Raw genomic sequence first — 12,299 nt, 5'->3', positions numbered from 1 at the left:
TCCTAAATCAAAACTAATGCGATTATTGACACCAAATGAATGCTTGAATGTTACTAACTCTTCTCGTAAACACATTAATAATCAAATGTACTCTGTAAGAAATGCGTCTTCAACAATTTTTTTTATTTATCTCTGGATAATATACATTTTTCTCCTCAATAAAGATCGTACGTATCTTGTTTTCTACAAGAACAATACTTATATTTTGTTCCAGCTGCAACTTCTATCATCAGTAGCATAAGAATTCTGGTAAACCTGTGTATGTACAGAAGATTAATACTTAACAGTGAAGTAAATAAAACAAAATCAGAAGAAAGAACTGCATTAAAACTTTGTTGGTTGGGAGTTATATGTTTATATAACTGATTGGGACTCTCTATACTAATATAATTTGTCTATGGGGGCTACTACTTAATACCTTACCACCATAATGGGGGCTGGAATACCAACTTCAGAAGGTGAGTTTATCTTATCTACTCCAAAGTGGTAGTTGCTTATTATTATTTTCATCTTTACATTGGAAAGCAGTCACCTTCCCACAACCGTCTGAAGACAGAGAAGGGTGATATAGATATGGGACTTGTAGACTTGAGCACACACATCTCACTCACCTAATTTCTATTTATTTTGATTATTATTATTTATGAATTTCTTCATGTGAGACTGGCTAACAGAGATTAAGACTGATAGATGGTGTATCCCCACTGCAATGTGGGTCCTTCATCCACAGTCACCTCCAAAACCTTGGCTACATTTTATATCCCACATTATAACTTGTGCCCCAAGGATTCTTTTAATTTGTGCAGGGTTTTTGATTTGTTTGGGCTTGTTTTTTATTTTTTAAAAAATAACATAATTAACTATACACAGATATATAACTTATCCTATTTATTTGGAATTTTGTAAGTGGTTTTTCATGCTGTTGAAAGCGTCTTTTATACTGTCCTTGTTTGAAACATTATTGACTACTATTACTTTACTTTTGGGTTTGTGTACAACTACTTGATGGTCAAATCTCACTCATTTTCTTCCATAAGGTTTATGGGTAGCTTGTGTCATCACTAGGATACTTGAGGTATTATCCTCAGTTACTGGCACATTATCTTCAGTATCACCACTATTAACTGCAGTATCTTCTGTTATTACATCGTCATCTAATGTTAACCACACTTTCATTTTCTTCTATCTTTGTCAAACTCGCGTAAGTTGTCAGCCTCTTTAAGTATTTTCTTATTTTGATTGCATTCTTTAGTTTTATTGGATACACGTTTATACTGATAGGGTTTATAATATTTTATTTTTTTTAACTTATTAATGTACAATAGCTGTTTACCTTTTTCTTATATTTTTTATCTCAGAATTAACTGGGATTGTTTGTTTAAGGATTCTAACAGGACTTTTCCATAACTTTGCCAGCTTTTTAGTTTTTGTTTATTAATAAATGGGAAGTATAATGATACTTTGTTCCTTAAGCACATGTAATTAATTTGTGACTTCTTATTTGTTTGCTTTTCTCTATGCTCAGCAGCTTTAGTCAGATATTCATTAGTTAACTTAAATGCTAACTGCATTTGCTGTAACAATACTGTATTGTGGTCATAATCTACTGCATATCTCACTGTTTTTAGCATAGGTAACACCTCTACCATGTAATAAAAAGAATGGACTTTCCAGAGTGGACTCATTTTCAGCACTTCTATCTGCTAATGATAACAAATGGATCTGTTTGTCCCAAATTTTCTGATCCTTCTTCACACTATCGAGAGCATTTGTGCTTAGGATAAACTCTTTAATGAAATATGGATAGCTTAAATTTGGTACTTTTAATAAAGCAATCTTCAATTTCTTGAATGCTTCTTATCTTTTGTCTGTCCATTGGAATTTTATTTCTTTCATACTTAACTCTGTTAAGGGTTTTGACAACAATTCTAAATGCAGTATAAACATTCTATAAGATTCTTCAAATCTTAAAAATGCATTAATGTCTTTTAATGTTTCAGGTACCAGATAATATTTACAAACCTCTAACATTTTAGGGTCAGAATTTACACCATCTATGATTACCAGATGACCTAGATATTCTATTTTTTTTTCCAAAACTGACATTTACTTGGTTTAAGCTTTAAGTTTGCTTTGCATAATCTACCAAACACATGCCTTAACTTTTCTGAATGTTCTTCAAAACTTTCAGTGAACAGTATCTAAATAATAAAAACATTCAAAGTCTTAGTCTTGCAGTCTTGATAATACAATCTCTGGAATTTGGAATAATAATACTTGCTTCAAAATCAAAACACCTCTGTATGAATCAACTTGATTTATTTTCACATGATTGATGTTGTTACCAAATTAATATACTTTGGATATTTAAAACATTTTTAGAAATAATTAAGAATGCCTTTTCAAAATAAGCTATGTTAATAAATCAGAATTAAAATAGTTAACATATAGCATATGTACAGAAAAGACAATATTGTATGCAAAAATGAAGAAATAATTAATATTACATTAGAAAAGTATAAGTTGCATTTGTGTAAAGATTTGGAAATGTAGGTTATCTTTTAATTAATTGATTTTCCAGAGATGTTCCTAAGTTTGCCATATTTATTATGAGATTGCTTAGCAACTTTGTTTAGAAAGAATATTAAATTTGTTAGGAATTTATTAAAAGGACTAGCACAAGGCTTTGGGAAGTATAGGCTTTATGGAAAATATCTTGAGATTATTTACAATTTCATTCATCCTCTTGTAACAGAATTGATTATAGCAGATGATGCAAGCTTAAGCTTTGTAAAATGCAAGATAGACTTTTAAGATAATTTCATTTGTCTAATGAGGAAGTTGATTGGTAGTAATTAAGTCCAGTGCTTTATAAGTGTCTAAGGGAGGTAATAATGATTTACAAAGACATACAAGGAATATTAAGATTTCACTTCAATTAGGGGAAGATGTACAATGATAGCATTGAAGGTTCAAATTGTTTTTTGTTACTCATATTTCATATGCAAGTGTAAAATAAAAATATCTTGTTAATTTTGTTTACTTATTTTGTGAATTTACCATTCTTCACTGAAAAAGAATTAATGCTTTTTTGAATGCAAAATCTTCAAAACCAATTGGAAATAAGGAGTATCGATAAGAAACTATTCAACACAGTTCTTTAGTTTTATTGAAAATACCCATTTTGTTTATACATTTATATGTTTTAATGTAGTCTGATTCTTTTCTGCTAAACAGTATGGAGAAGTGTCTTGTTTAATCATTTCCTCCAAGAAGAAAGGAAGTGGTCTTGTGGAATTTGTATCATCAGCTGCAGCGGTATGTATTTAAAAGTGTTAAAGTATATTTGTTTATGTATATTTTTCAATATTTACTGTGAAATATGTGTTCTTACAGTTCAAAACTATAAACTAATATAGATGTTAACAATATCCTTGTAAATTTTCTCTTGCTCCCTATCAAAAATCAAAAGTTAGGAAAGTACTCAAAATAATGTCCTCAGAAGAGCTAGTTTAATTATAAGGCCTTCATAAAAAAACTGTTTCATTTCTTTGTTGTGAACCATCAGTTTTTCTGTACAGATAGGTTAGATTCTTTACAGTAGGTTTGTGACTTGTTGGTGTTAAATTTTGAATGATAAAGTCAATTTGTTTCAAAATAATATATTAAGCCTTTCACGATGGGTTCAGTGTGATACATATGAGTTCGTCTACACATTTGCACATGTAAAGTATTGCACTATAACTTTTTAAACAGTATATATATCTTTACAAAATTTGATAGACTTTTAGTAAACATTACAAGTTTTATGTACACAAAAATAGAAATTTTTAATAAAATATTTTTACTGAAGATTTGTTTCTGAAAATAGTCTGTTTCATTACTAGTCTGAGTTCAAATTGATTTCATTCTATGATTAAGAAAACTATTTTTTGTCTCCAAAATGTTGAATATTATTTGTATAATCTCTAAAACCTTATAAATAGAGTTCAAATTGTTTTCAGTAAGACTTTATATTTTATGTTGTTTTTTATATATACACTTAACTCTCTGGGGTCTGTCACTTAACCAACCTTGTAACCATCATACAAATTTGTAAACAAATAAATTATGCTTTTTTGTGTTAAAATAACTACATATTATAGCACAGAAATACAAATGTTTAGTCTAAGTAACTTATGTCTTATGATGCTGTATATTTATATATACATTTATTATTATTATATTGACCTTTCAATCATGCCCAGCTAACATTACACAACTTGCATTGATGTAGTGCATGTGCACTCAGGTTACATATCCAGTAATATAAAGCTGATTTTTAGTTTTCCCTGTCTTGACTGTGTTTTAGTGAAATAGTATTTTTGTGATGACCAGAAACCAACTTGAAGTATAAATATACCTCAGGATTGCTGGTAATGGGTATTAACATTGTTACTAATAAAGCTTTGTTAGTAAAAGTGTTAATACCCATACCAGCCATCCTGAAGTAGTATTTTATAATATACAGCCAATTTCAATTATTATACATGTATATAGATTATTACAATTTAGAAATAAATTAAATTTATTTTTCTTAAAATATAGAACAGTAAATCAAGGAAGAAAGCAAACAGTTATCTTTTCTTAATATGACCTTTGAACTCAGTTGCTACTGGATATAGGTTGTCAAGCCTTTTATAATTTTGAATGTGGAGGTTATGAAAAAATTTTTTTAGGTTTTACACACATACACAGAGACAGACACAGACAGACAGAGAGAGAGAGATAGTTGATTAACCAAAAAATTATAAATAACTATACTGTTACCATAGAAGTTCACTATAAGTTAAGTCTAGTGACCAAGATGTATTTAGATGTAAAAAAACTATGAAACTCAAGCAGACTAGAGACACAACCTACCTTTCTGAAAATTGTGGATCAAAAGAACATGGAAACCTTTTGAATGATTACAATGGTGGGGAAAATCACTAGGGGAACATTCTAAGTTCTTGATTGGTTATTCACTTGTCATAGAATGAGTTGAATGGGACCACCATGTTTGAAGTACAGAAGCCATATCTCAGCAAAATAAAAAGCTATGAGTTTCTTACTTTATGTTCAGCTTGTAAATATTGGTAATTTTAGTTCCTAATTCATAGAAAACTGTACTTTTATTATTTTGCCATCCCAGACATGTAATATTAACCAATGCTGCATTCAGTGTCATACATGACTCAGTATTTGGGTGCATTATTTTAATATTTACTTTTAAATTAAGAAATTAACTAATATATAGTATTAAAGTTTGAATTATAATCTACAATTTGTTTCCAAACTTACTGACATAAATTCATAAAACAGTAGTTCAATAACATTTTGAATGCAAGTCAACAAATGAGTTGATGTGGCCTTTAACCTGTGACCCATCATGAAAGAGTTAAAACAAGTCAAATGTATATACAAATATTTGTCACACAGTTAATTACCACAGTTGTGTCCAAAGCTTTAAATAATTATCTCTTTTTGTTAAAGTCTACACAGGCTGGTTCAATTACTTCAGAACACAACTGACCAGACAAATTATTCTTCTCTGCTTTGTTATTACAATACAGCCTATGATAATTTCACCTTAAAAATTGACATTGTATACTCTTTATGGCTAAACTCACAATCACAGTCTAGATCTATCTTTCAATCTAACTAACTTTTTTGAACTACATTTTGCATGTGTAGTTACAGACTGACACAATGTTCCGCATGCTGTGAGATATTATAATGCAATAACAAAATAAGCTTGAGTTCAAAACTATTGAACTACACAGTGTATGATTTGTAGGCAGTTATGTGAGAGGGCTGAAGTTTTTTCTGTGGTAGGTGTCTGTGACTTTTTGGCAAAAAAGTTAGACAACAAAGGACAGCACACAGTTCAATTGTTTCAAAATAATATATTCAAAGCAAGCCAAATGTGCATACAAAATTTCTTTACACACTAGGAAATTACAGTTTCATCTAAAACTCTATAAATTCCCTTGTCAAAAGTCCACCGAGACTGAATCAACTTGAGAATCCAGTTGATAAGATGAACTATTTTTGTCTACCTCCTTTCTTACTGTGTAATCTTAAGTAACTTGCATTACTTTATGGATTACCACAATTGTGTCTCAAATTTTAAATGACAAGACAAATTACTATTCTTATCTCTATTGAATTGTAAAACTCACTTTATAAAATCACCTGTTATGGCTAATAACTTGCAAGCCTACTACATGTTTTTAAACTTTTTTCTGACTGAACTTTTGCTTTCACTTCACTTTTTCTCCATTTTTTTGGACTTCACTCTTGCTTATTTTGTCATTTACATATATACACTACATAAGGGATGATATAATGTAATAATACTCAGTTAAGGTGATAAGTGTAATGCATTATAATTTATTTCAAATTTGTTGTGTTACATATTACAATTTCAAGCAGGCTGAACTGAGTTAAATTGTAGTTTTGATTAGAAATTAATTAAATGTCAATATGATTCAAATTTTTTTTTTCCAACAAGATTGATTCAAATGATTTTCTTTCTTAGCACAGTTATATTTTAAAATATCAACTACAATACAATTTATAATTATGGTTATTACAAATAATGATTTATATATAAAATTTTTACAAACTTGTAAACAATACTGTGTTTTCTATCTGGTCTGGAATTGAATATTTTGACAACAGTTCTTGATGAGTGAATTAATTTTGAGTTTATCAGTACAATTTACCTAATGGCGAGCTTAGCTAACTGCTTCACTGAGCACACATTTTTCTCCGAAATCTAATGTCTTCATAAAAATACTAACATTAAAAGTTAATTCTGTGGAGTTAAACAGTTTATAACTCTCAAAATCTTTAAATGTAACAAGTCAGATATCCACAGTTATAGCTTCCAAAGTTTATAGTATACTAACTGTTGCAAACCAACAGTGCAGTCAGTTTATAAACATTAAGGTGAGATGTTAGAAATTTCTGTTGGCAACAATGTGTAAAGCATGTATTTTTGACTGTTGCACTCAAGAATCTTCTACAAGTTTAAAGAATAGATAGAAATTTCACAACACATATTTAACACTATAAGTTACATACATTTTCAAATATATATTTAACTTAAACATAAATATTAACATAAATATGTATGTAGTAGTAAATACTGTACAAGAGAAAAATACCAAAGTTTGAGTAATGTGAAATGAACATTAGTGGTAAAGCCAACAATGTAATTGTAAACACAGCATATGATTTATATAGAGCTACATAATGAAATCTGTCACAACTAACACTTTTTGTCTTAAAAACTAAAAAGTCATTAAGTATTAAATCACAAAATAAACAGTCTTGTATATCCAACACAAAGTAAACAGTATTGTGTATCCAACACAAAAAACAAACCTTCTAAGAAAAATCTAAATTTAACAATTCCATTGTACTTAAACCATCTAAATCATAACACTTGCATTAATATAAATTTTGTGAAACCTCAGTTTTCACTGTGCAAACTTGTATTTTTTCATTAATTTGAAAATAATTGGTACTGTATACATTTATTTAATAAGCCATTCAACTGATAGTTTTGCAATTTATATCCATACATATATGCATTTGTTAATATTATGTAACTTTTGAACTAGTATGTTTATACATATTGCACCAATATATGTGTCATACTTTTTTCATCATTTTAGACTTTGAAGATAATAGCTTTAGAAAATTAATAATTTAATTTAATGTAAGAAGACTAAATTATTCATTTATTTTTTAACATTAGTTATAATGAATCATTTTAAGGCTGTTACTTTTGGTTTGAATTATTAAGTAATTTTAACTATCAACATCCTTCATCAGTTAATAAAGTTGTTGAATACTAAATGTAAGTTAAATTCTAAAATTCCAAAAGAAGGTGGTTTTTGACATATTTCTTTGAAACAAGTTTTTGTTTGTTAATTGATAATTTTTAACTGAAATACATCATCGTCAAGTCTCCATACTAACTAGTACTAAAATCTACCTGCTGGGAGTAAATTCAGGATATGTCAATACAGCCACATTCTCAGCATCATTAATTAAGCAATTCACAACCTCTTATGCTTCTGTCATCACATTTTTATATTTAGCTTTCAATTGAGATTGAACTGTTTCATTTGTTATTCAGTACAGAAGATCAAAGCAGTAAGATGAGCAGTCAGGAACTCTTTGAAAGCAGCTATATGCACAATGTTGTACTCGGCTTGCTGCACAACATCTATCAAAGTGGTTCTAAATGATTTCTCAACACCTCTGAGTGTCATTTGAAGATTTCTATGCTTCTTGTGCTTAGCCATTAAGCTCACAATGCACTGACAGATTTCAGTCACCATTTCAATCAGTTTGTGCAGCCTAAGTGCTAAAAGAGTGCAAGAAATGACATTTCATTAAATTTGTGCATTTGTATTAATCACAGATTATTAGCTTCCCATCAGTATAAATGGAACAATTTTCAACATGAGCTGATGGTTGCTGGTTGAATAACACATTCATTTACATTTTAGTGCAGTGCAAACAATGAAAGTACTGAATAAAAAAAAGTTTATATTAGCTAATTACATTCTTCACTATGTAAACAAATAATGAAATTTTTATAATAATTAAAAATATCATGTGAGAAGAAAACAATCAATAGTTGCTAAAAAGCTCCACAAAAATATGTATGTTAGAGAATAACACAAAAGATATATTCAACTCTAGAAGTTAAGGTTTGAGGCTGAAACATTTCTGAAGGATGTATTTTTGTTACATAAAGCTTGTGAGAAATTATGTGTAAAAAACACATGAAAAAACTGGTACTATAGAACATAGATAAAGTATTAAACCTAGTGTATTTTTTACCACTGCATTTTACATCTAGCCCATTAGGGATTTTTGAAAATTAGAAGACTACAATAATATTATTCTAACCACATTTTGTTTGTTGTTTGTTGGGCTATTTTGTGCAAGTATGTAATATGTCAGAGATAGAAATTATTATTTAAAAATATTAAGGATTAGAAAGTACTAATAGCACACTAGGGAATGTAAAAAATAAATATATACATAAAACAGATGTACAGTTTGTTGAAACTTTGATAAGTACTTTATTGTTCTCATTATGTTTGAGTGAAAAATATGTTTTGTTCAGTCTGTCCTAAGAATAATTATATTTTTTATCCTACCTAAACAGCAAATGGCATATGAATATGAATCAGGCCTTAGTAGTAATCCAATACAGCTTTCCTGGGTTCCAGACGACCGAGGATCAAATAAGAAGTTTCAACAAGAGTCTCGTGTTTCACCAAAAGATCCTAAAACTGTAAAAGCTGAAAGTGTATTGACATCTAAAGACTATGAGAGTATTGTACTCATGAAACTTAGACAAAGTGAAGAAAGAAAACAAATTATTGAAGCAATGATGAAAAATGAAGATACAATTTAATTATATATACTTGTATAATAATAATAATGCATTAAACCTGTTATTAATAGATGTGATCTTAAACAGTTAAGTTGAAACAAACATGTAATACCAATATATAAGTAGGATTTTATCTGATACAGTACATGATATCTTTATTCCTTTGAAAAAAGAAAAACAGTTTGTGATTATTTATATAAATATATGTAATATGAAAAGAACTCTGTACATATAAGCTTTCTTTTTTTCTGTAATATGTAGAAACAGCTCAAGTTTCACATTTTTTTGGGGGGGGTTTAAACTGATGAATCATATTTACATAAAGATGCTAGCTCAGTGTTAAATTTTCCATCATATAAAATAAAAAAGTTAAAATGTACATTTAAACTAAAAGTTTTAGTTGAATGATCTTTATCTTATTGTAGTATTTTACCAGAGAACAAGGTTTAGAAACAGTTGTTTGGTGAAAGCATTGAGAACGTACTTCAGATGTAAATATGCTACATAAAGTTTCTGACTGATGGACTACTGTCAGTATCTCATCATACAGCCCTGCACTATCCTAGAGTCAATGTTCTGGGGTACCTTTTGCCTCAGAAGCTTATTGCACCTTAGTTTTTAGTCCTTACCACTGGCTACCTGCTGTTTCTTTTGCAGGGGAACAGCTTTGGTTAGTACAGTATGACAACCAGTGACATTTCCAGTTCTTTCTGGCTATTTATATGCAATATGGACCAGAAATGGGGCTGCAGTAGTCTGGAATGGCAATGGAATCTAAAGAGACTTCTTAAAGTTATCTTGAATCCAACAGATTCTAATTCATGTTAAAAATCCTCAGTTATCCTCCATTCTCTGCACCAAAATTAATCCTCAGGAGCAAGGTTTGATCAATGAGTATGAATGCTTTATTATTGATAGATAGTTCGTAAGAACTTCTAAATCCAGAATAATCTGTTCTTTCTAGTAAGAGCATTCCTTTAAACTTATGTAAGTGAAGAGATCAAGCAAAGGCCAGTATGCACATTAACAAAATATAAAAGTCCATAATAAATCCTGTGATGTGACACTTTCTCCTTGTGGTAATCCGAAGTGAACTGATTTCCTCACAGGTATGAAGTAGGTCAACTTAATAACAACAGGATCGGACTGAAATTTTCTAAAGCAACTGTGTTTGAAAACAACTAAGTTATAAGCCTATGTAAGAAAATAAGGAGAATAGACTTGTTTGATGGAATATTGAACACAATCTTTAATCACACACACACACACAAAAAGTGTACTTGCTAAGACCCAATCACTTTTACTTAGTTGGGGTATAACTCCACAGCTTTCCTTCTCTTGGGATTGACTTCTGTAGATTTATATTGAAACAGAAACCAGGTAGAACTGAGAATAAATAGATACTTAGATAATGTAAGAAATCTCAACTCATTTTCCTTTGGGTGGCATCACCATATACCTTAGTCGTTCTCACACAGAATTTGTCAGTTGTAACACACAGACATCATCTACTCAGGAAATGCACATTACATGCATTGATCCTTTTCAACGTTAATGTATAATGTTGCAGAGTAGATGTTATTAGCTGTTAAGACCAACAAAGATGCAAAGACAATTTAACTGTTTTATGGATGACATATTTATGGCACAACTACATAAAAATTAACAAAATGTAATTTTTTTAAAATTTGTATATCAATAAAAGCAGGTACATAATATATAATATACCTTCATGTTGCAAATGTATCAAGTAAATATTTGTTTAGGTAGCAAGAGAGAAATTCAAAAAGAGGAAAAAATAGTCGAAAAAATGACATTACTTTTCCATGTTCCCAAACCCTCTGTTTAGCAATTACATTGAGTAGATTCTTCTTTCTGTGATTACTGAAACAACAAGTGGTAAATAGTACACCACTTAGAATGAGTAATAGTAGGCTTTACCTATTTGATATTCAACAAATGGAAGTTGAATAGGGAGTGATTTAAAATTTAGGTATTTGTTAACCATGATAAGGTTGGCTATCATTAGAGCTTCCAATGGCTATCACAGGATGACAACAAGATAGTACGTTATATGTAGTTAAGCTGAGTTGTTAATATATACATTTTAGGGAAAGTTGCTAGATACTTGTGAACATAATAGATGGCTATAACCTGAAATTCTAGAAGAAATTTGCCATCAAGAGTTGAATGGATCATCAAATGAAAACAAATTCACACGAAGTATCCTAGTAGCTTAGTAAGACTGGGATTTGGTAAAAAGAGACAGAATTGTGTATATGACCTCATATATAACTGTATTCCATATACAGTACTGGAAAGAAATAACATTGACAAAAATGCAATTGGTATGGAAATCCCACCTCAATTGTACAGGAAAATTAGCTAATCCCAAGTATGGAAAAGTAGTAGTATTGATGATAGAAGTAGTCAATGTATAAACCTCAGAAAGCTTCAAAAGTGATATTAAATAATTCAAGATCGTGATATGTGAGGGGAGATCTTTCTTTTCATCTAGCCATAAAATACAGAAGTTAATGCAAGTTATAGAAACAGTAAAGAACACATTAGAAAGAAGTGATCTTTATAGATGTGGCTGCTCGAAAACAAGTGTTTAGTAGAAATAAGCAACCCAAAAGGCTAAAGTTAGCATCAGAAATCAAACATAAGATTAGAAAGATGGAAGAGTGTTCTCTTAAGAGATGAATCCAAATGCAGATTGTTTGGCAGCAATAACAACAATTTGTTAATTGTTAAAGAGGAAAACTTTATCATAGTTAACGTTAAAACATTTACAGTGAGTCATTCAGACAGACCAATACAAGATAGATTGTATCTCACCAACCTGTTG

General features: G+C 29.7%; 1 protein-coding gene across 2 annotated transcripts in view; it reads left to right on the top strand.

The window, feature by feature from the left end:
• Positions 1–11,221, top strand: part of LOC143247435 (dnaJ homolog subfamily C member 17) — an 87,710-nt gene extending 76,489 nt beyond the window's left edge. For both annotated transcript variants that reach the window (XM_076495522.1, XM_076495520.1), the window contains 2 exons: positions 3,238–3,318; positions 9,218–11,221. In XM_076495522.1, coding sequence (XP_076351637.1) covers positions 3,238–3,318; positions 9,218–9,469 — 333 coding nt within the window. In that variant the 3' untranslated portion in view covers positions 9,470–11,221. The remainder of the gene's footprint in view (positions 1–3,237; positions 3,319–9,217) is intronic.
• The last annotated feature ends 1,078 nt before the right edge of the window (positions 11,222–12,299 follow it).

This window comes from Tachypleus tridentatus, chromosome 3 (genome assembly GCF_004210375.1).
Source record: "Tachypleus tridentatus isolate NWPU-2018 chromosome 3, ASM421037v1, whole genome shotgun sequence".
Taxonomy (NCBI): Eukaryota; Metazoa; Arthropoda; class Merostomata; order Xiphosura; family Limulidae; genus Tachypleus; species Tachypleus tridentatus.
Note: the sequence above shows the minus strand (reverse complement) of the source record. Positions and strands in the feature narration are given on the sequence as shown.